We start from the raw sequence: 24874 nt of genomic DNA on the forward strand, positions 1-24874 counted from the left end.
TGAGAGTTTTGACTTTTTTTTTTTTTTATAAACTAAAAAATGGGTTTATTATGTAGGAGACCCTAGGTCTTTGGCTTACAAAACAGCCACCTTGTTTAGGTTTAGCACTCACATTGTGGCTTTGTGGACTGGCCTTTGGTTTCCCTGAGAACTAATTTTCTGAGCCTTCGAGGTGGTACAATTGCTTAGCTGATTTATTTGGAGTAACTTGGCTTCCAGATTCTTCTTTGTAGTGCTGCTGGGTGCCAGGTGCTTCTCCCCGAGGGAAAGGATTGGGCCTGTGGCTGACTTGGTAGGCACAGAGCTCTTCCTGAGCTATCATGGTTGCGTTCTCTTTCTCAGTACTCTCCACTTGCTCTTTTGTCTCCCCACACAGTGGAAAGCTCGGGTCCTTGGAGACAAGGCTAGGCTGCATTTATAGTGGTGGTCCCCTGTCAGAACAGTTTTGTATCTGTGCCTGCTAATTTTCTGTCAGCTTGACACAGACTAGAGACAGCTGAGAGGAGAGAACTTCAATTGAGACTATGCCTTCATAAGATCAGGCTGTGGGCAAACCTGTAGGACATTGATGGAGGAGGGCTTCGGCCACTGTGGGCGGTGGAACCCCTGGGCTGGTGGTCCTGGGTTCTGTAAGAAAGCTGAGAAAGCCATGAGGAGCAAGCCAGTAAGCAGCACCCCTCCAAAGCCTCTGCGTCAGCTCCTGTCTCCAGGTTCCTGCCTTGCTTGAGTTCCTGTCCTAATGTCCTTGATGATGGACTATGATGTGGAAATGTGAGCCATATAAACTCTCCCCCCCCCCCCACTTGCTTTTGGTCATGTTGTTTTACTGTAACAATGATAGCTCTAAATAAGACAGTACTCTTTGGGGAAAAGAGTCCAGGCTGCAGAGACAGAGGCTTCAGGGCACTGGTTGCTGACTGGACTACTCCCCTCCCCTTTTAGTTTGGGCCAGTCTCTTAGTCTGGGCAGGATAAATGATCTTGAGCTAGGCCTGTTTCTCTTTCCAGAGGCCTTCCCCTGCTGGCCTGTTGGCTTCCAGGGCCTTGCTCAGCCCTTTTTGGTAGGGTTAGGCTCACTAAGCCATGCTGTTAACTCAGAAGAGGGTTGACCCCCTACCTGGTCCACCTTGTATTTGGGGTGGGGGTGAGGCTGCGGGTTTTCTTCCATGCTATGGTAGGATGTGAGCCATCTTGCTGCTGTGGCAATCCCTGGTTCCTTAAGATGCAGACTTCTACCTGCTTTCACAGTACTTTGGTTGTCTGGAATGCGTTATCTCCAGTGTTTTTGATGCTCTGTGCATGGATAACTGCAGATTAAACAGTGCATCCTACTGTATTCACCATATAGTTTCTCTCTTCTGAAAGCTTTTATCTTCTACCAGATTTGCATCTTTTCTTAGGATATTTATATATATTTACTAAAAATATTTTCTAATTTTACTTTTAAATGTATATTTTGATTTACATCTGTATACGTGTGTGTGTGTGTATGAGTGTGTGTGTGTGTGTGTGTGTGTGTGTGTGTCCCATCAGATCCCTTGGAGCTGGAGTTGCAGGATTCTATTTTGGTTTCTGGCCAGACTCTTCTGCCTCATTTTCTAAGCCCACAATGTCACTTCACCTTTTTCCTTTCTAGACTCCAGGGAATGGCACAGCAGTGTTTTTTCCAACGATACTGTTTGGTATTTCTAACTTAGTTTAGTAGCTTTCAGGGAAGGAAGGGGGCATTCTGCTGGCCCCTGCTATACTCTTCTCTTCCCTGGCCTTCAGGATCAGTGGTCCCAGCTGTGAGCACTTGCCCCACCCCCACCCCTACCCCTGGGTGTGGCTCTGCCCATGCTCAGTTCCTTCAGACCGTCTTCACTCCTCCCATGCCCATGTTGAAGCCTTGCAGAGGCAGCCATGCCTCTGAGTTCAGATGTGTTGAGTTTGTAGCACAGGATTTTTCTACTCATATGTATCTGTGTGTCCTCTTGGTTGGCATTTATGATCAATAATATTATTTTATTGTTTCACTTTCTGAATAAACCAGAAGAATCTGAAATATTCTAAATTGTTTTATCTCTCTTGGGCATTAACTTCAAAATAGTGGAAAAATATTTTCCTGTTAGTTTCTTTGGCTCTAGCCCAATGCTTCTCAACCTTCCTAAGGCTGTGACCCTTTAATACAGTTCTTCAGTTGTGGTGACCCCCAAACCATAAAATTATTTTCATTGCTACTTCCTAACTGTAATCTTGCTACTGTTGTGCATTGTAATGTAACTATCTGTGTTTTCGAGTGGTCTTAGGTGACCCCATGGAAGGACTGTTGGACAAGTTGACAGTCTCTGCTGCTCTAGAGAGTCCATTCACACAGATGCAGCCTCCTGACTGGGATCTTTAAGAGCAGGGACTTAGGTTCATTGCCTAACTGCTGTAGAAGAGGAGCTGGCTTTGAACAGCATCTCGGCTGTTTTTATTTCACTTTCCTATTCATGTGAGCCTTATCATTTTTCATCCCCATCTGGTGCTTTGGTTTGGTTTGGCTTTTCAGGACAGAGTTTCTCTGTATAGCCTGGGCTGTCCTGGACTTACTTTGTAGACCAGGCTGGCCTCGAACTCACAGAGATCTGTCTGCCTTTGCCTTCTGAGTGCTGGGATTGCAGGTGTCTGCCACCATGCCCTGGCTCCCATCCTGGGTTTTAAAGATGCACTACCAAATCAGGGACTAGCAAGGAAGGACTTTGAATTTGTAATTTATGAATCTTTTGAATAAATTTTTTCTTTTGTATAAAATTTCAAGTTCCTTTTAAGCCAATTTCTGTGAGTCAAGTACTAACAGGTTGGATATATATATAGTGTGTGTGTGTGAGAGAGAGAGAGAGAGAGAGAGAGAGAGAGAGATGTGAGTGTTTGAGTAGGTGTTTATGTGTGTGAGAGAATGTGTGTGTGATATGTTAAACTACAAAAAGATTGATAGGTGAAATTTCACTCTTAAGAATTAACTGGGCTGGGGAGCTGGCTCAGCAGTTATGAACATTGCTTGTTCTAGCAGAGAACCAGAGAACCTGAGTTCAATTCCTAGTGTCCGCATGGCTCCTTGCAAGGATCTGTAACCCCGATTTCAGTGGATGCAATCTCTCAGAAATCCAGGGGAAGAAATATACCAATGTACAGAGAAGGAACAAAAACAAAAACAAAAAATCTTCAGCTGCATGGTGGTGGCGCACGCCTTTAATCCCAGCACTCGGGAGGCAGAGGCAGGTGGATTGCTGTGAGTTCGAGGCCAGCCTGGTCTACAAAGCGAGTACAGGACAGCCAGGGCTACACAGAGAAACCTTGTCTCAGAAAAAGAAAAAAAAAAAAAAAAAAAAAAGAATGAACTGTCATTTTCTCATTTTGGAAGCTGCTAACTTGCACTTCCTGTTTACTCAATAGTTGATTTTATTCCTCCTTAAGTCTCTGATGGGGTTGAAGACCAGATAGTTTAGTTTTAAAATTAAGCTTAGTTATTTAGCAGTTAAAATGTTTTTAGGTCTAGATAGAAGTTTTTAGGTTGAGAGAGATAAGATATGATAGGTACTGACTTACAGTCAGAGCTGTAGACTCAACAAGACAAGAAAGATGTTGTCTCCAAGGCTGCCAAATACAAATAGGCAAAACACTATGAATGTAACATTTATATACTTCCTGATTGTTTCATGGCCCTCTTGCTGTATGTAGATCATTGTATATATGTGTAAGAATATAAATGTATATGTAAAAGTAAAAAAAATTTTAAAGAATTAATTCAGGCCAGGCATGGTGGTGCACATCTTTAATTCCAGCACTCGGGAGGCAGAGGCAGGCAGCTCTCTGAGAGTTCAAGACCAACTTGGTCTATGAAGTAAGTCCAGAACAGCCAGGACTACAAGAGAAACTCTGTATCAAACCCCCAAAAAATGAATTAATTCAGTAATAACCTGCTCTCTTATTTACACATTGTAGTATCTATCACTTGTATGTAGAAACTTTTCTTTTATTCTGTCAAACATTTCAGTTATTAGTGATTTATTCTTGGCATCTTTTTTATCTTTCATCTGTGCTAGTTAGTGAACTTCTAAAAGCCAAAAGTTTTAAGAAACAAGGTTTGAGTTGGTGAGTGGCATTTTCATGGTGTTTTGCTTCTGACTGTGGTCCCGAGGTTTAGCTTACCTGTTAACTTCTAATTCTGTGTTGCTTTCTTAGTTTTCTCTTCCTTTTCTTAACTGAAAAATTCTTATGTGAAACAAGAAAAATGAATATGACTAGTCAGTTTTATTTCGTGCTCTTAAATTTAAGGGAAAAATTACTCGTATTTTCTTATTTAATTACCATTTCACTAAAACTATATGTACTTTTAAAGATTTATCACATTTACAAATTTAATTTTATATTTTGACTCAATTCTGTTTGCAAGAGAATGAAAATGATGAAACTATTGAATTTAATATGGGAGATTTCACTTTGTTAGCAGCTTCTCAGTGTCCTAAATATTCAGGCCAGACATGGTAACCCACATCTTTAATCCCAGCTCTTGGGAGATAGAGGCAGGTGGATCTCCCACAGTTTAAGGCTAGCCTGGTTTACAAAGCCAGTTCCAGGCCAGACAAGGCTGTATAGTGAAAACCCATCTCAAAAAAAAAAAAGAAAGAAAGAAAGAAAGAAAGAAAGAAAGAAAGAAAGAAAGAAAGAAATAGCCAGACAGTAGTGGTGCAGACCTTTAATTCCAGTACTTGGGAGACAGAGTCAGGTGGATCTCTGTGAGTTCAAGGCTGGACTAGTCTACAGTGAAAGTTCTAAGACAGCCAGCCTACATATAAAAACTCTGCCTCAAAAAATAAAATAAATAGATAAATAAAAAATAAATAGATAAACTTCAGAGTTTGGGCTGGGGACTGCCTTTGGATGGATTTTGTGGCTATGAAACAGTTTCTAGCATAATTGCAATTGTAGATTTTACTTTACATATACTCAAATTTGAGTTCTCTATTTAGAAATTGTTATCAAGTACATTTCAATGGATTTAAAAATATTTAGAGCCATTTTATGTAAAAGTCTGTTTAATTAAAGGATCTGAATGAGTGGAAGCTATAAAGAAAAAGAGAGCTTGGCACTTTCCAGTACTGAGCCTGTTACAAGTGAGGGCAGGTTCCAGGTGCACGCCTGGGTGCCAGAAACCTTGTGGGGAGACAGGTGCACTGCAAAATACCACACCTGAAGTGTAGCGTGAGGTCGATGAAAGAAAGCTCACACTATATGTTAAGTGAAGATGGTTTTGTTATTAGAATCGGCCATCACTTTTCTCCTGTATAAAGTATATATAAATGGTATTGCCCTTGAACTTAAAATAAGAATCTCTTCATTCAGTGAGTAGCTTGACTCTGGACTCAGAAATGTGTATGTGGAAGGCTTGGGGTGGAGGGAGAGAGCAGGGATCAACCTGTACTTCTGGAGAAATGGCACTTGATGAAGATGCGGGACAGGTCTGGGAGAGGGGACCATTAGGACTAGAGGCTTCAGGGAGATCGCTCTGTCTTAGTGGCAGAGGACACACTGGATAGAGGTCAGCACCCTGCCTTGTGTCTGTTGTCTGTGTCAGGTACTCTGAACTTCATTTTTTACTTTTCTCTACATCCATTTTAGGCTTCTGTACTGAAACCTGCCATAAACACTGCCGAGGGGTAGTACTCCTTTCCCTCTGTACCCCCCCTGCAGCCCCCCTGCCCGCCACACTGAGCCTCAGGAGTTGCTGTGTAAATACCTACTGACTGAGCTTAATCCTGAGGCACAGGGTTCTCACTTTGCAAAGCCCTATAGGCTAATATGTTTGCATGCCTGCTCCCTAGTTAGTGCAACTATTTGGGAAGGATTAGGAAGGAGGTGTGGCCTTGTTGGAGGAGGTGTGTCACAGGGAGTGGGTTTGAGGTTTCTAAAGTCCCAGCCAGGCCCAGTATCCCTGTCTTGGCCTGCTGGCTGTAGATAAGGATGTAAAGCTCTCAGCTATGGCTTCAATAACATGTCTGTCTGCTTCTTGCCATGATGACAAAGGACTAAGCCTCTATAACTGTAAGCAAGCCCCCAAATATATGCTTTCTTTCATAAGAGTTGCCTTGATCATCGTGTTTCTTCATAGCAATAGAAAGTAACTAAGACTTGGATTAATAGCTAGCTACTAAATTATTTGTATTATATATTTTATGTAAGTTATATATTTATACTTAAATATTTTATTTATAAATAGTCATTTACTTTTAATTGCCCGTTTGTGCTTCCCTATATTAAGTAATTATTATTATATAATAAACAAATATTATATAATATAGAATTAAGCCTGTTATATAATATTTATAAATTAAATTAATTTAATAAATTTATATTATGCATATTAAATTCATAGATTACATTTGGATCCCTGTCTGAGTCCACTTCTGGAAGACTCCAAACAAAGGCAGAGCCATGTCTCCTTCTCATCCAAGTTAACTGAACTGTCTTCTACTGTCTTAGCTTGTCAGAGCTGACCCTTCCATTCTCCACCTCAGCTGCAGTGAGCCATGCGAGTACATACTGGTTACTGGCAAAGCCATTAGAGGGGACATTATAAAGCCATGTGTTCAGATGGCCACTGGAGTCCAATATCCAGCTCACATCTTTCAAGTCAGTATTACTGAAACACATAATTCTTAGTTCCCAAGAATTTCTATGATAAAGATACTCCTGACACTTTTATTAATCCTGCAACAGATTATTTCAACATTATCAGTCAATTTGAATTTTAGATAGTCTAGTCACCTTCTGCTCAAGGATGTGAAAACTTAGTAGCCGCTGAAACATTAGATACATAGCAATAGAAATATCAAGCAAGCCAATTTAGGAGCCCATTTTTAATTTTCCAGTTTCTGATAGGAATTTTTTCATCCCACAGTTGAAAATTGTGATAATTATGATGAAGGGAAGAAACCTGAAAAGGCCATGTTTACATTTTTATTTCTTCTCTTGTTTTTTTCTAAACTCTTGAAATATGATTCATTCTCATATAATATTGAAGCATTTATCACTAAAATAATAATCATGATCGTCACCTTGGCCTCACTAATGGCTGTTGTTGTGATCAGCGCCACACATGGATGTTAGTTGTGGTCTCGTTCTGTCAGGATGAGAAAGTGACCTTTCTATTCTCAGTTTCTGTGCTGTTTTATTCCAGTAGAGTGAGAAGGGTACCCCAAGTATCAAGAATGTTCTATGCTTGAGTCAAAGCAGAGACAATAGGCTGGCGTAGACAGAAAAGTATTCAAAGGGTTACAGTGCAGCCAGAGTAGATAAGGTTTCACAGATCTGGGAGAGGGCCGGGCCCCTGAAAATCACTCACCCCAGTGTATGGCAGCTTAACGTCTGAAACAGTAAAGTCACACCTGTTAAGTGTATTGAATACGGCTCAGTGTGTGACCCAGCTTTTGAGTTTGAATTTCCTGTTACTTCTGTGGAGGTGGGAATACTTAAGTTTACCTACTGCTTAAATTACTGTCTCTGCATTACATGGAAGTAGTCAGGCTCAGCAGTTGTTTTCCTAACACATTTATAGAAACCACAAACTTTTCAGGAACTTAATACAAATAAGTAACATATACCTTAAAGCGTATCCTGAGGAATATTGCCATGGCAATCATGTCTTGTAGTAAAATGGCACATGGCAATGCTCTCTACTCCCCTCAGAGACTTGAAAGCTACTCACAGTGCAGCTGGAGAACAGACTGGAAGCCTGGGTGTCATGCAGCTGAACGCAAGCTTGCTGTCACCAAGATGCTTGAGGCGATGACTGAAGATTGTACACGGTGTGCTTCAGCAGGGCTTCTGTCCCTCCCAGCCAGGACTGACCTAAACCCTCTGTCCTTGGCTCGGGATGACTTGATCCTCAGAGCTGCTTCTTGACCTTCCAGTTCTTTTATAAAATGAAAGGCCATTTTGAACTCCATTTCACACTGGATGCAGTGGTCATGGCACTAAGTGAGCTGTTAGAGCTGTGAGTCATTCCCCTGAGGAACCCTGTAGGGTGGCACGAATTGACTCCCTATATCCCTATAGGGTGGCATGGATTAACTCCCTATAACCCTGTAGGGTGGCATGAATTGACTCCCTATAGTCCTGTAGGGTGTCACGAATTGACTCCCTATAAATGATGCTCGCTTTTCGTATGCTGGGACAGGCATGCAGGATGGGAAAGTGGCATGCACGCAGTTGTCTGATCCTCCAGTTGGGCTGATACAGTGCTCTTAGGAGTACCGTTCAGACTCAGCAGTGTTCCCATCTGAAGAGCTGTGTGCCTTCACTGGCCTCAGTAGCACGGTGAAGGTGGAGTGCTAGGAGAGGGGACAAATGATATGCTTCTTAGTACCCTGCACCCTCGACAAGCAGTGACCTCTCTAGCCTCAGTTTTCTCATCTCCGAGTGCAGCAATAGTGTCTTTCAGGCATTTCCCAGTATAGTAGGAGCGTTCTTCTGATATTCAGCAAGCATATGTGGAAACATATCCAGGTGAAGTTAATGAAAGCTTTGATTAGACAAACAAAAGAGATTGCCTTTATCACTACTGTAGGCTGACCATGTATCTTCTAGCAGTTTTTAAAATTCCTTTGATGACTTGGATGCTGTGAAGTGCATGGTATATTTTTGAGTTAACCTCCATTGGTTCTTTAAAAAATTTCTCAAAGAACAAACAAAGAAAATATTCAAAAAATAGTCTCCAATTTAAATCAAAAGAATCTTATATTTCAAAATAGCATGATGTTTGGTGTTGAGATAGAATTAATAGAGAAAATGGATATTGACTTCCTTTGCTGTAATAATGACATAAATATTTATGAACTCACAAAGAGTGTGGAATCCTATTATTAAAATTAAATGATTTAGCCAGTTCTCTGAAGCTTTAACATCAGACAAGCTTAATAATTAGAATTTGGACATAACTCTGGATTTGTTTTATTCATATGGATATTTGTGACCATATTTTACATTTTATACGGTCACAAATCACTAGCAAACAGATGAATCATTAAGTAAAACTTTGTTGATTTGTGCACCACTGTTGTGCACTTTCTTTGTTTTTGTTTTTGTTTTTTTTTTTTTTTTGATGACATATTATATTGCAATCGTTTATAAAAATTTATTTTTACTTTATATATATGGTGCTTGCCTACATGTGTGTAGTGCATGTGCAGTCCTGCAGAGGCCAGAAGGCATTGGATCCCCTGGGCCTAGAGATGGTTGTGAGCTGCCCATGTGGGTGGTAGGAGGCAAACCTTGGTCCTCTGCAAGAACAAGTGCTCCTAGCAGCTAAGTCCTGTCTTAAGCCCTTGATCCCGGGCACCACCACTCTGTATGGAAGGACTCAGAAGCAGACCCCATCCACTCCTTCTACAGAAAACAGCAAAGGAAGAAAGCCAAAATGGAGGGTAAATCACTTTATCTGGGGGCACGTGTTAAGGAGTAAACTGGAGCATTTTTTGCCCATCACTTCAGGGTGTGACTTTGTTTAGAAAGAGATGGATAGAAGAGGTTGGGGGAGTGTTCCAACTGGAACAGTCGGTACCCACCGAGGCCAGAGATCGTAGGGATCTTTGTTGGTACTCTGACATTCCCCTACTCTGAAGGGCTAGGCCTAAAACCATTCAGGATCCAGATAGGGAATCCGAGCCCAACACTGCTGGCGTCTCTGGCCTCTGCCAAAGCTGAGGCTGTCTAGAGGCTCAAGGATGTTTCTTGTTTTTAGCCAAGAAAGAAGTTGCTAACTCTTTTGTAGTAACATCACTTAAATCCATTCTTAAGTGACTTTGAAATTATCATTAACTACAGTTATCTTGCAGTGAAATCAGTCTGGAAAAAAATCAGTCCTAGTTTCTAACAGAAACTTTGTATTTGAGTCAGATTCTGTTTTAGTTAAGAGCCTTGACCGCGCCGGCGGCTCTTCCCACTTGCAGCTCTGCGTTGCTGTGGAGCCGTTAATGAAGGTTACTGGTTGCTGTTGCGCTGGTGTGGCTTCCTCTAGCATTGGATCTACTTCATTCTTCCTTGTCTTTCCTTCCTCTAGTTTTTATTCTTCCTTAGTCTTTAAAGTAAATCTCTTAGGCATTGGCTTGAGCTCCCTTTTGTTTTTTAATAAGCCTATGAAATATTATAAGCTTCCCTTTAAACACTGTTTTAGCTGTACCCCACAATCTCAGATAGATTTTTATATTTGTTTAAGTTTTTATCCAATTTTCCATGACCTTAAGAAATATTAAGAACTATATTTTCCTGAAAAAAAAATTAAAGACTGTTTAGACATATACTGCTTAGTTACTGGGCGTGTTGGAAAATTACTTCTAACTTTGTTTTAGTTGTTGGAGAAGATGCCTGGGCCTTGTGTTCTATTGCTGTGAGGAGACAACATGACCAAGGCAATTATAAAGTAAAACACACACCTGGGGGCCTGCTTCCAGCTTCCGGGTTAGTCTGTGATCATCATCATGGGACCACAGTGGCAGGCAGGCAGGCATGGCACTGGAGCAGTCGCTGAGAGCCTGGGTCTACAAGAAGGGGTAGAGAGAGCAAGCATGGGCCTAGCATGGGGTTTTGAAGAGACTGCCCCTGAGTGATAGACACACCTCCTCCAACAAAAGGCACACAATTTCTAATTTCTTCTTTTAAACAGTCCACCACATTTCACTCTTCTTCAAACCACCACATTTCACTCTTTAGTCCTCATAGGCTTTTACAGGCTCAATACTGTTTAAAAGTACCAAGTCCCTTCTGAGACTCAAGCAGTCTCTTCACTGTAACCCCCTGTAAAATCAAAAACCAAGTCACATGCATACAGTACACAGTGACACAGGGTACACGTTACCATTCTAGAAGGAGGAAAGGGAAGACAGTGAAGAAGCACGGGACCAAAGCATGACTGAAAGCCAGCAGGGAAACTCCAAAGCTGTCTCTAGGCTGATGTCAAAGAGCTTAGCTCTTCCCATCTCCCACTCCTCCTGGCCTTTTTGGCTGCAAAACACTTCTCTTTCGAGGCTGCTTCCACTTCCTGTATGTGGCTCTATTTGGGAGGTATGCCATGGCTGCGGGTCTCCAACATTGGGCTCTATCTGGGGCCATCTAGTCTTCACCTTCACGGCTTCACACGGTAGCCTCTCATGGCCTCCATGCAGGGACTCTGCAGTCGCACATCTGGCCTCAGCAGCTCTCCTCAACTGTTGAAGAAGGTTCCACAACTCCTTTACTTCTTTTTTATTTCTTTTTACATATACATTGATATTATTACACATAGATAAAATAAACTACAAACAACAGGAAGGACAACAAAACAATCAGGAATTATATAAATGTTTTTACTTCTTATCCGTGCTTTTAAGCCAAGAAGCACTTGGCCTGAGCTTACAGGTGGTGCTGCTGGGCTGGAGCCAGGCCCCACAAGCCTTCAGTCTACATAAGCTTTAGCTTACTGGTTCCTTTGTTGAGTAAGCTTTTCTTTTCCAAGGTCTGGACCTTAGCTGGGTGGGGTCTTGCCCTCAGGACACCATTCACTTAGTTCCCGTTAGCTTCAGGCCTTTCTTTCAGCACCTCTTCTCCTTAAGCACAGAACTTGGCTCCTTTTCTCTACAAACTGTGTTTTATTTTTCTTCTTGTCCCATGCGCTCATTTTCATAGTATATCTGTGTAAGAGTGGTCAGTAATAACCACATGACACATTCACAATTAGCTTGTCTGGAATCTCCTCTGTCAGTGACATTAGTCAAAACCTCTTCAGTTTGGCTTCCAGCATTTTTTTCATGAGGACAAAATACAGCCACATTCCTTCCCAAAATAGCACAGTGGTCTGTAGCTCTGCCAACAATAATTCTCACCTCTGAAACCTCTTGAGCTGTGCCTCCGTAGTGTACATGGCTCTCAGCACTACTGTCTCTCAAGTCCCTTCTAGGTCGGCCTGTTAAACTTTACCTACAGCCTTCAGCCACTTTCCTGACCCAAAGTCCCATAGTCACATCCCACCAAGCACCTTGGTACTGACTCCTTCTTGGTCCCTGTTCTATTGCTGTGAGGAGACACCATGGTCAAGGCAATGTTTAAACGAGAACATTGCTTACAGTTTCAGAGGGTTAATCTGTGGTCATTAGGGCAGGGAGCATGGTGGCAGGAAGGCAGGCATGGTGCTGGAGCAGTAGCTGAGAACTCTGCCGACAAAATGGAGGAGAGTTAGAGGGAGACTGGGCTTGGAGTGGGCTTTTGAACCATCAAAGCCGCCCCCATTGACACATGTCCAATAAGTCCACGCCTCCTAGTCCTTCCTTTTAAACAGTCCACCAGCTTTGTAGAGATGACTCACTTGGTAAAGTGCTTACCATCCAAGCCTGAGCAGCCAAGTTTGGATCTCCAGAACACAAAAAATAGTGTGTGTGTGTGTGTGTGTGTGTGTGTGTGTGTGTGTGTGTGTACAGACACACACTGGAGACAGGCAGGTGAGTTCCTGGAGCTCTCAGATAGCCAGTCTAGCAAGTCTAACCAGGGGGCTCCAGTTCAGTTGAGAGAATGACTGAGGAAAAACAAAAACAAAAAACAAAAAAACCCAAAGTTCAACCACTAGCCAACACATACATAATACACACCTGTATGTACTCTATACATGAGTTGCACTTACACACTACACATATACCACACTACACATATTTTTCCCAGAAGATTTGAGTGTGTAAATCAATGAAATAGTCAAGAAATTTAGGGCATAAGAGAATTCTAAACTTTCTAAGAAACTTCCAAATTGTGTCAAAAATGGCTATACCATCTTTAGTTTCATCAATAACATATTAGGCTCCACATTCTCAGAGTCTGAGAAGGTTGTTAGGCTTTTTAACTCTAGTGTCCAGTGATTCACCTTTGTATAGCATCAGTCTCTAGAGTCAGTCTCCAGGATGAGCGCACACACCACCTGTCAGTCTCTGGTGGGTGTGGCTAGTTTGTGCTGCTGAGAACTGATAGAGTTAAGCACTTCCCGACGCGCCTGTTGGTTATTTACACAATTCCTTGAAATTAGATTATTAATGTGATGTGAATCATGTATGTGTTCTTCATATAGATTTCCTTTTGGAAAGAAATATTGCAAAAATTTGCTCCCAGTTTGCAGTTCGCTTTTGCAGTTCTTAAATTACACTTTTGGAAGAGTGAGTGCTTATAAGTTTGAGGAAATATGGTTTTAGTCTTCTTGTAATTGTAAACTAAGGACAGCTTTGCTTACTGAGGCCTGGTGCATTCTCCCATAGTGCCTTTTCATCTTCATTGCTTTGGATTAACATTTAGATTGAAATTTTTATGTAAATTGAACTTTAAAAATAAAGTAGGCCTGTGGTTAACATGTCCATCAGAGGGTGACAGGTGAGTGTTTGTCACATGGTGTTTCTAAAGATGAAGTACTTCAGTGACTGTCAGGACATTTTAAACCACCTACAGTTTGACTTCACTATATATCTGATTACCTATTATGAAAATAGTAGGTGTACCCTATAGAGTGTGTCATAACTGTGTTTCTATACAATGTGAGCAACAAACCTAAATAATGAATAAAATGTTGAAGTCTACGTCTGCCTCTTCCTCCTCACTCATCTGTATGTTCCTCCTCCTTCCTTTCTTTCCACTTCAACCTAATCCTTGCTTTGTTTCTTTTTCCTTCCTTCATTTAAAATTGATCTATTTGCCATTCTAGCATCAGTTTTGTGTAATTTTGTAACATGTGTTTTTACACACTCATGTATTCCCTCTGTGATAGTTGTTTCCTGAACTCTGGCAGAGAGACACCATTTTATAGTAACATTTTTGCATCACTGGTCTTGTACATCATGGTGGTATTGTACTTGATGCTCGTTGCTTTGTTACACAACAGGGAATGTTGGGAAAGATATGAGACTATGGGCAATGCCACAGGAAGCTGTAAGTCATGTGTGTGTACATAAAAGTTAACTGTTAGGATTGGGGCTCATGGAAGAGAACATTTTGGGAGATAAGTGAGAATTTGAAATTCTATGGTACAGCGGAACCTGGGGATGTCCTACAGCAGGACTTTTACAGTGGTGGCAAATGGTCATTCATTGTCCCTGTATGGCACCTACAGGCTGGTACAGCATCATTTGGAAGTTGCAAGTTCTGAAAGACTTTGGCCCCAATAATAATGTTAATATCTGACAGTTCAGTAACTCCCTCAGAACCGACTCCATGTCATGTTGAGGGGCAGTGTCTTGGTTTGCTGGTGACTGCACTCTTTTCCCCATATCATAACTGTGACTATGCAGGGCTAACAGCGCGTCTTTTCCTTCCTTCCTGCTGTAGGATAAGAAATGGGTTCTCAACCACGAAGATGTCTCACTGGGCGCGATGCTGGGCAAGGTATGTGGTGAGCTGAGCTAGACATGTTTATGTTAATCATGACACTTTATAGTGCTGTTTCATCTCACATCAAGGTGCATATACATACATACATTATCTAGAAGGCAGTATCAGCATATCTCCTAGAAATCTTCAGGCTTTTACTGAGGTAGATTGTGATAATCTTAGAAAGGTTTATGATGATTTTTATTTTTTAAAATAGTGTTTATTTTCCCTGGAAGGTCAAAGCCATAATAGTTTTCTTAAAATGAAAATTACTGAATGAAGGAGAGAAGCCATCAGCTGGTACACATTCCAGTAGTCACTGCACTTCCAGTTGTAATTGATAATTCAGAAGAAAGTGAAGTGTTGCTTCTTTAACTATCAGGAAGGTTATAAACTACATTATCATAAAATAAATACAATGGAGGCAAAGGCCGAGGAATGGTGGAGGGATGGAAGTACTTGCCACCAAGCTTGTCCAGCTGAGTTCAGTGCTTGAAACCTACATGGTAGAAGGAGCGAACCAACTTCTGACCTCTTCATGTGTGCTATGGAACACGCATGCTTCCCCAAACATGAGAGGGGTGGGGCAGGGAGGGAGAGAGAAGGGGCGGGAAAAAGAAGAAATGTAAGTTTATTTAAATATCGTGAACATGACGTGTTTCATGTCAAGTAACTATTTTGTAATGAGCTCTGTTAGTGATGGTAAAGGGCAGGTCGTGTACAGTGTGGGCCTCATTTCCTGCAACTCAGCTGGGAATTTTATAGTCATAGTCCACATTAGTGCATTCTTTCCAACAGTAAAGAAGGGCATTAGGTAATTAGTCCAATGGATTCTTCACAGATCTGCCAGTAATCATTATTCAGGTTATGGTAAATAAATACTGGTTGTCAGCGACTTAATTGTACATGTTTCTGTATGAAATATGTGTTAAATTTAGCTTCATGATGCACTATAAAAATAATATGAATTTCAAGTATTATTATAGGAAAGCCTTTATATGATTGAGGTCCAGCATTTTAAGTAATAAATGATTGATCCATTTTTATCTAAAAGTGAACTTGACCATTTCTTCTAATTTTTAAAAACAATGCAGTTTATTACTATTTTAAATGCCTTTTTCAAATGGAAGCATCTAGTTGCTATTGGAAAACAGGTTTTATTTGTTAATACATTTTTAAGTAAGTTAGTGCTAAAGAATCTAAGCTAAAAGAGACGCTGTCTCTGAGATGCTCTCCTAATCTGAAGGAAACAGTCCTAAATATCAGAATAAGATTGCTTGGGGAAATAACCCAGTAATGGCAGTTTAGTGAAAAGTTACTACCAAGAAACTAATTTTCGTAAAAATACAATTAAGTGACAAACTTCAAAAATAAAACACTGAAATAGACTATATTTAGAAAAACAGATTTTTTTCAGTAAGAAACAAAAAATATTTATAATTAAAGAAAATGTTCTGATTTTTTATTTGTTTGTTTCGAGACAGGGTCTCGTGTATAGCCCTGGCTGGCCTGGAACTTGCCGTATAACCAGGCTGGCCTTAAACTCACAGAGTTCCTTATGTCCTAGACTCATGCGTGCATACATGCGTGCATGCGTGCATGCGTGCACATGTGTGCATGTTTGTTTCTAATAACTTTTATGTCTACTTTAACTATGACCATTCAGCAAGAATTATGTTTCTTACTAGGTCTATTCTATGGAATAATTATTTTTTTAATAACTAGGCATGAAAGGCTCAATAAATTTAAATATTTTAAAGAAAGAAAATACTTCTAAAGAGATATTATTTAGCTTAACTTTATCTAGTATCTTAAATTACTGGAACATAATTTGTCATTAATCTCTTACTACCTTTTGTGAATATTTACTGTGCACTGAGAATGCATGAGTAGTTAAAAGAGAGCCACACTTTTTAATAGTAATTGTTATATAATGGCAGAAACCAACCTCTTTGTTCAGTACCGTAGCCTTACACTGCGGTTACTCTAGTTGGCATTAGGTCATCCTGCATTCTCTGCATGCCTGTGGCGTGTCACTGTCCTGGGTGCTCGGTGTGTGTGTGCATGCACAAGCAGAGACAACCCTTGTGCCTGAAGGGCTTCTGCTCTGACTGCAAGGGAGGACAGGTGGCTGTGAAGCACTGAAAGAGATGTCTCTTATGTTAGAGGCCACTGAGTCCTGAGAAAGTGTGGAGGCCTTGGCCTGCTTCTCAGTCGGGCTGCAGTTCTTAAAAGGAAACGAGGTAGATCGTATTAAAATGGTTACTTTTGAATAACATCTTGCCGGAAGCACCAGTGAGCCTTGTGGACAGCTGACAGTTTGAGTTCGGCAAAGACTAGTCAGTGCAGAACCCACCTACTGTGCAAGAGACAAGTAACAGCATTTCCAGGAGAAGGGAGGCAGGCAAGATGATGAAGATGCAGATCATATAGGCCTGACTGGATATTGTAACACCTGTGCTTTGGTCATGCAGGAAATGTTGAGCAGGATAGTTACACTTTGAAAAGATGGCCGTTGGCATTGGGAGTTGAGAGCTTAGGAGAGAAGTGTAGTTGGCTGAGTGAAAACTGATAGAGGGTTGTGGCTGGGAGGTGGTAAATTTACAATATTATAAAGTCAAGTCAGTTGTATGTCCTAATGGATGTTGTGGGGATTGAGAGATAGAAGTTAGGTGTAAGTGTAGTGGGCTGCTTGGAGCAAAATTAAAGATGTGTGATGTGTCAGATTTATCTATTAGATTTTTGTGTGCCGGCAAGGAGAGCCAGTTGAGTAACAGGTGCTGAGGCTGAACAGACACTATTCCAGAATATAAAGAGAGTAGTTGGGAGTGGGTCTAGATAAAGGAGGGGTCAGCACTGACCCTGGTCATTGCAGCACCAAGAGGCTAGGAGAAGGAAAAGCAGTTCTCGAGGAAGTTGAAAAAGTAACCAATTTAGGAAGGCAGAAAACCAGGAAGGTTACTTACTATGTCTTAGAGGTTAAGAGGAGAGACTAAGCCAGGGAGGTGCGCTGCCTGCAGCCTGGTGCTGGCTGGGCGTCAGCACTGCGCTTGCCAGATGCGGTGTGGTAACCTGAGTGATTTTGTGACAACCTCCTCAGGATGGTTTGGAGAGGCCTGGGATAGCAAATTGGGACTCCTGCAAAAGGAAGCAGTGATGCGGTGGCTGCATCAAGAGCTACTGTGTGTTGTGTAACACAAGAGAAAGATGGCATCTTATCTGTAGCTAGAAGTGGTCTAATTGAAGCTTTAGGATTTGAGAGTGTTGTGAATTGCAAAGTAAGGACAGCAAGAGATGCTTCTCAGTGGAAGAGAAACATTAATGAGACAGTGTGTCTCGGTTGTAACCTAGCATATGTAACTGAGAGTCCATTAACTTCACATGGGTTACTTTTGGCAGGGGGTGATATTAGGTTTTTGTTTTTGTTTCAGAGAAGTAGGAAGGAACATCTCAGCTAAGAATGCTGGGAATGTTGAAAAGAGTGGAAGGCAGGCAAACCGCTTATCCACAAGACTGGGAGTGTGAATGATCTAGAAAAAATAGCCAAGCCACTGGAAGGGCCCTGTAACAGCTTGTTTGTTTGTTTGCTGGCTTGCTTGTTTTTCCGTGGATTTACAGTTAATTCCGTCTGCGGGTTAAGGTCCATGTTTGAGTAGAGTTGGTAGAGTGACTGTGACGTGGTAGGTGACAGCCATGATGACGCATAGTGGAAACAGCAGAATGGCCGTCTCGGAGCAGGGAGTTCAAAGAACAGAGATAGCGTCAGTTCAAAGCCAGTAATAAGAACCTGAGGGAATACTCCAAAGCGAGCTCTTTGAGAAGGTGTTAGTCATATTGATCTTTTCTGTGGTGTGGATATCTTCTCTTCCTTAATGCATTGAATACAAGGAATGTACATCAAAGTAGATGCTGGCGGAGAGGAGAGTTAGCAGGTGCGTACACGTGATGAATACCAACCACTTCACCACTGACAGCACTGAGGTGGAGTAAGCCGCTTTCCACCTGGTCATGTGCAGACATGGTTGTGTGGATCAGTGCCAACAGTTCCCGAGCTTTAATCACCATGATCTTTAATTTAATAAAATATAGTGCTTGAAGCATAAAAAAGAGTCAGTGGGAGGAGAGCTGTCTAGTTAAGGCGGTGGTGATGCTGAGTTCCCCCTTATTGAAGCCAAGCAGCAGAGTAACCGAAGCTTTCTCTAGCAAGGGTTAACCTGGAAGTACTGTGGAGGGGCGATGCCCATGTAAATTTGTAAGAGATAGCGCAGCCCTTTGGTTAACCAAAATGCTTCATTTTATGCTTTCTTGAATTTTTAGGAAAGATTTATATGCTGTCAGACATGCCAAATAACAATTATATTCTTATTTTCAGGGGAATTTTGGTGAAGTGTATAAAGGCACACTAAAAGATAAAACTCCTGTTGCTGTTAAAACATGCAAGGAAGATCTTCCTCAGGAATTAAAAATAAAGTTTTTACAAGAAGCCAAGTGAGTTCTTTAAATTTATATGAAATGTGTGTCCATAATTTATTATATTTATCATTCTGCTGGGCTGGGTCCACTGAGGTAAGTTTTAAGACTTCTGAGCTGTGACTGCTGAAGCAGAAGTCAGCGCTTTGGAGCCTTCCTGAGTGGCATTTTATGGTGTGGGAACAGTTTCTGGCTGAGCCAGCCCAGATGCCAGTGAAGCAGACATGGGAGCGACAGGCATCAACAGCGTGACTATTCTCCAAGCTTAAAAAGGCTGTAGCGTTGTATACCTTACCACACATCTGTGTTTATAACAGTGGGTAGTTATATTTGTAATAAAACATTATTAAATAACCTATCTTAGTTATACCTTTATCTATATTATACATATCTCATGCTCTTAACTGGATTTTATAACTTTGATTTCTTTCCCGTAAATCTCAGATTTCCTTTCTGCTTTGTGTCTGGCATTTGTTCAAAAATCTTGCATACCCTTTCTTTTTTAAAGTTTTTTACGTTTTTACTTATATGAGTGCTCTATTTGCATGTACATCTGTATGTCAGAAGAAGGCATTGGATCCTAGTATAAATGGTTGTGAGCCACCATGTGGTTGCTGGGGACTGAACTCAGGACCTCAGGAGGAGCAGCCAGTGCTCTTAACCGCAGGCATCTCTCCAGCACCATGCACACCCTTTCTTTCTCTTAAGGAGGCTTCTCTATATTATATTCTTAACTAAAATTGAATGGTCCATCTTAACTAGCCCTGTACTACAGATAGATAAAACTAGTCTGCTATTTATAAAATCAAGAATACCACTCACACATTTAAAGTATGAAAATATAATGTGAAGAGAGTATGGTAGAGAGAAATCAGGTGGGAGATGAGTAAAATGGTGAAGACAGGGAAAAGTGACCGTGACGGGGAACCAAGCTTTTAGCGCACATTCCAGTTATAATCTAAAAATATCTGTCGCCATAGATTCCAGGTAAGTGTTAAGTACTTAAATACTGTCTGAGGAATGAAGCTATAGTCTTTTCGTGTACATTTCAGTGCTAAGAGGCAGGCTATCATAACTGGATTTGCAGTCATTCTGGTGGACAGTTCCATATGGCCATAGGATGAAAGGCTATGTTTAACATTATTCCTACTTTGAAACTTGAGATTATTTTATTGTAAACTTAGTTTAACTTCTTTTTAACTGAAATTATAGAGATGTAAATTCTGTCCATTCAGACTTCTGCGTGTTCCTTCGTAGACATCAGCGGTATCATATAGCTGGCTAGTCTATGCCGTTTCTTTGTAACTATCTTCCAGCCTCAAAAAGACATCTTGTTTTAAAGTCAAATATTCTAGAAACATGGATTTTAATTTTTATTAAAATTTTCCTAAATTCTTGACAGTATTTTCCTTATTTATAAAGTTTTTTTCTAGTTTATTTTCGTTTATAAATCATTATGCATTTAAAATCTAAAATGTTTTTCTAAGAGTTTGTCCCTATTTGTGTATGCATAAAACATAGTTTTTTCTCTAGTTATTATTTTCATTTTCATAGGAAAGCATGCAGGAAATTCCACAGGAGTGAGTTTATGTTGTCAGGGTGGGATGGGGCTTGAGGGATTTATTTATTCTCTTCAGCTCATGCTTGAAGTCCTGCTCAGGATTGTTTCTTACTTTATATCCTCTACTGAAGTGATGTGTTTATGCAAACCAAGTCAGCCTCAGCCTGTGTTGAAACTCTTTTATTTGATCACATTTATTAGCCCAGTTTTAAAAATTGTTTTTGCCATCTGAAACCAATCACATAGTGAAGTGACATCTGTAACATTTGGGATGATTTGACGATGACTGACACTAGCTAGATGTTTTGAATTGAGTTCCATGTGTCGTTCTTAATTAGCCTGATTATTAAGCATTTGCAGTGGGTACCAATTTTAAATAAATGTTTAAAGGTGATTAGCTCATTTGCATTTGTGCTGTGCTACTCATAGTTATCAATATATTTTGGTATTCATCCCACTTATCAGAATTTGAAGTCATATTGATATTGTAAAAATTGAGTTATGATGAAAGTATATTCTAATTATATATATTGTTCATTATCATAAATTAAAGCTTTGTTTTATTCAGCTGATTTATTCATATTTTTTTCATCTAGAATTCTCAAGCAATATGATCACCCCAACATCGTCAAACTTATAGGTGTGTGCACACAAAGACAGCCTGTCTACATCATTATGGAACTGGTCCCAGGTAATGCTACTTGAAGGTTTACTTGATGGCATTTTAACATCATGTTTTATTGCCTTTTCACATTGACGCTCTTTGATATTTCCTTGTGAAGTTTCCAAGGAGGGTTGCATAGCATTTTCCTGATAACAAAGCCTGTATATACTCAATATTTTTATAGGCCATAACATGTTTCTATTTCCTAGAAAATGTCAGCCAACATTTTTTGAGACAGATTTATTAGAGTGTAGTCACACATGGAGTTTAGTTATATATAATGTTTATGTGTAAAGCTGCTTAGAGAACTGAGCACTAGTGTGGTGTGACAGCACTACAAGTGCCATCTTACAGTTCATCCTCGTACGCCATTTCTAAGTCCATCTCCACACAGCCTCGTTTTGATTAAAAGATCTCCTGGTGCTTGGCAGCCACTTACAAGTTATGTGCTGCTTTCATGTGTGGCCAGTAACCGGCGTGCTGTCTGGGAGTCTTCTCTGGGTACTTTCACGTCTCAGCATCTCTACCAACTTGGAGCAGCAAGTGTAGACAGCTGCAACCATAGCATGAGATAGCACATTTAAAGTTTTTCTTGTTATCTAAGTTCCTGCTGTAGAAAAACACAGAGCAGAACCTGACCTAGATACAGTTTACAGTGCTTCATAACCAAAAGGGTGTGATTTACCCTTTCAGTGTCTACCACACTCAACTTCTTTTATAAGAAGAAATTTAAAGGAATATTAAAATTATTTGTAACTGTAATTAAAATACTTTTAGGAAACCCAGTGTTGTAGATTCTCTGGTGAATATGGCTTGTAGGATGCTTCTTCTGTTCAGGGTTAGCATCCTTGTTTTGTTTTTTGTTTGTTTGTTTTGTTCTGTTCTGTTCTGTTCTGTTCTGTTCTGTTTTGTTCTGTTCTCCAAGACAGGGTTTCTCTGTGTAGTCTTTGCTGTCCTTGACTCACTTTGTAGACCAGGCTGGCCTCGAACTCACAGCGATCTGCCTGCCTCTGCCTGCCGAGTGCTGGGATTAAAGATGCATCCTTTCTTACCACTTTGCTTGCTCCCGAAATACTCTAGAAACTGCAGTACACAGAGGTTATCACTAACTTTATCAAAATGGCATGATCTGTGCACAAAAGAACACAATCTAAAAACTAACAACAAAGGACTAGCATATAGTTATATAACATAAAGAATATAGACTATAGTATATAGACTAAGATGTTAAACACAAATACATGCGGACATTCGTGTAGGTGCAAATGATGGTCTAGGTTAGTAAGAAGTGCTACCAAAAAGCTTAGACTTGGCGTCCCCTTTGTAAAACTTATGTGCTTTATGTGATCAGTATTTTAGTTCACTTTTTTTTTTTTTTTTTTTTGCTTGTTTTCTTTTTCTTTCTTTTTTCTCTTTGTTAGTTTGTTTTGTGAACAGTTCTAAAGCGCTTTCCATTCAGTGTGCACTTAATGGAGCAGTGTGATTGATTTCAACATGATGCCACTCTGAAGAGAAGTGTGAGCCATAACAAACCTCAGGAGCTAGGAGCTTGAGGGAACTCATTTCTTACCTCACCACAGTCTCCATTATAAGTTGAACCTTGGCTGGATTTTCTCGAGCCAAGGCCCAAATGTCAGGCTGAGCTCTTACCTGGAGACTTTTGGGGCTCATCTCTTCAGGACTGCTCAGGCACTGGCAGAACCCTGCTCCGTCTGTACTGCTGGAGGTTCTCAGGTCTGCGTGGTCTCACAGCTGTATCTCAGCTCCCCTCACATGGCCTGTGCATCTTCAGAGCATACAGTTGGCTTCTCAGATTCACATTTCTCTTCCAGCTGGAGAATTGGTGTGGTGAGATCAGTGCCACTTAGATGATGTCCCTCCATGAAGGTCAGTCTGTCATGTGACTGAACACATTTGTGAGAGAGCATCTAATGATGGTCATAGTGTGCAGGGACTAGGGTGGGCAGGTGTGGGACACCATCTTTCCATCCTGCCTACCACAGTAGATTTCACTACAATTTCTTAAAGACTAGTTGAAGTGTGGATTCTAAATCTGTATTAAGGAACTTTGCATGCAAGATTACATTAGGTCCATTGGTTGATATACAGTTAAAATGTATCTTTTGCCCATGTGTGACTCTGCAGCATGATGACTGAGTCATTTGGGAAACATCATAGTGTGCAGATCTTTCCAGTAGTGACACCGTTCATTATTCAGTATTCGAAGAGCATATTCATTAATGCCACTAGTTAATCTCATTAGAAAAGTACCGGGGACACTCCCAGGCTCGTGGTAGCAAAAACATGTTCTTTTAATTTTAGTTTTAATTTGAAAGAGTCTTTTATCCCTGGCCGTAAAACTTATCAGCCTTTTTCTTTAAAGAGTGCAGCTCATTTCATTTTTGGAAAAAAAAAAAAAAAAAGCAACTGCCAAACATCTTGACTTCTAATAACCATAATTTTTCCCTTCCTTTTTAAAAACTGGCTTAATTGGATGTATTTGATATGCAATAAAGAGTAGCATGTATAAAGCCTGTATTTATTGACATTTCTATAAGTCTTTGGAATCTTCACTACAACAAGGCAGTAAACACTTCTGTCACCCTCATACTCTCTCTTGCCTGTCTGTGATTCTTCCCTGGCCTTTCTGCACCATCCCAGTGAACCACAGATCTACTGCCCATCCTGCTAGTTAGCATGTCTTAGGCCAGTATGTAGAGGGCATTACACAGTACGTACTTATCTAATGAAGGTATAAAAATAGCTTACAAATATATAGAAAAGAGGCTTAAGACATTAGACATCCTGTATCAAAACTACTTTAAGCCATACATTAGTAGACAGTCTCAACAAGATTAAAGGTAACCACGCCGCTATGAGACACTATGCTAACCCTGTGGAGATTCCCAAAGAAATCGGAGGGCAGTCTGTCTCAAAGTATAACACAAGTAAAGGCGTCCCCACTTGACAGTGCTACCCTCCCTGCGTGACACCATAGCAGTACTCAACAATAGCAAAGAAACGCAGGCAGGAAGAGGAGCTGATCACAGGGGAGGGCACAGACAACATCACTGAAGAGTGACTCTGTTGCTTTTGGCCTGTGCTGGCGCATCATGGCAAGAGCCCAGCGCCAAGCAAGGAATTTACCTCAGGGTTAGGAATAAAGGGAGAGAGAGGCAGGACTCCAGATATCCTCATGGCCTCTCCCCAGCCCCGTGACTGCCTTACTGGGCAGGCTCTGGCACGTGTTCATCCCTTTACTACCTCCCAGGGGGACCAGGACGGAGCCCTGACAGCTAACCCAGGGCCCTGGAGGACGTTTCTGCTCCCAACTATAGGAAACAAAATGGTTACCTTTTTTTTTTTTTTTTTTGCTTGAGTATTTTAAACTTCTTATAATGTACTCATACACTTCAAGTTAAAATTTCTGTGTCTTTTTTAATAAAAGCCACAATAAAGAAATAACTAGGTAGTGTTTGTTCTTACATGATTAGAACAGTAACATATTTTATACTTTCATCTAATATTTTAAATAGTTGTCAGTGTTTTGATTGGCATTGCCGTTTGTTGGTTTTCAGATCATACAGATACCCACAAAGTTAACTGAATTTAAAAAATGAGTTGTAGCTTTGGAACTCTAAGGATCATTGCAGAATTTCATGCAGCTTTTAGACATTGTGAAAATATATCTCACCTGACACAGTTATTAACATCCATCCCATAAGCACCGGGAGAAATCTGTCACCAGAGCCCTTCTTTCAATTCTTCTTCTCTGTAATTCCTGTAATC

At 40.7% G+C, this 24874-nt stretch overlaps 1 protein-coding gene across 9 annotated transcripts in view; it reads left to right on the plus strand.

Annotated features, from left to right (window-relative positions):
* Fer (FER tyrosine kinase) overlaps positions 1-24874 on the plus strand; it is a 302445-nt gene that overhangs the window by 187036 nt on the left and 90535 nt on the right. For 6 of the 9 annotated variants that reach the window (XM_051154426.1, XM_051154423.1, XM_051154427.1 and 3 more), the window contains 2 exons: positions 18763-18878; positions 21018-21112. In XM_051154426.1, coding sequence (XP_051010383.1) covers positions 18763-18878; positions 21018-21112 — 211 coding nt within the window. Of the gene's footprint in view, positions 1-14348; positions 14414-18762; positions 18879-21017; positions 21113-24874 lie in introns of those variants that run through there. The other 3 variants (XM_051154428.1, XR_007831493.1, XR_007831492.1) reach the window with 3 other exon arrangements.

The sequence above is a fragment of the Acomys russatus genome, chromosome 12, assembly GCF_903995435.1.
Source record: "Acomys russatus chromosome 12, mAcoRus1.1, whole genome shotgun sequence".
Taxonomy (NCBI): Eukaryota; Metazoa; Chordata; class Mammalia; order Rodentia; family Muridae; genus Acomys; species Acomys russatus.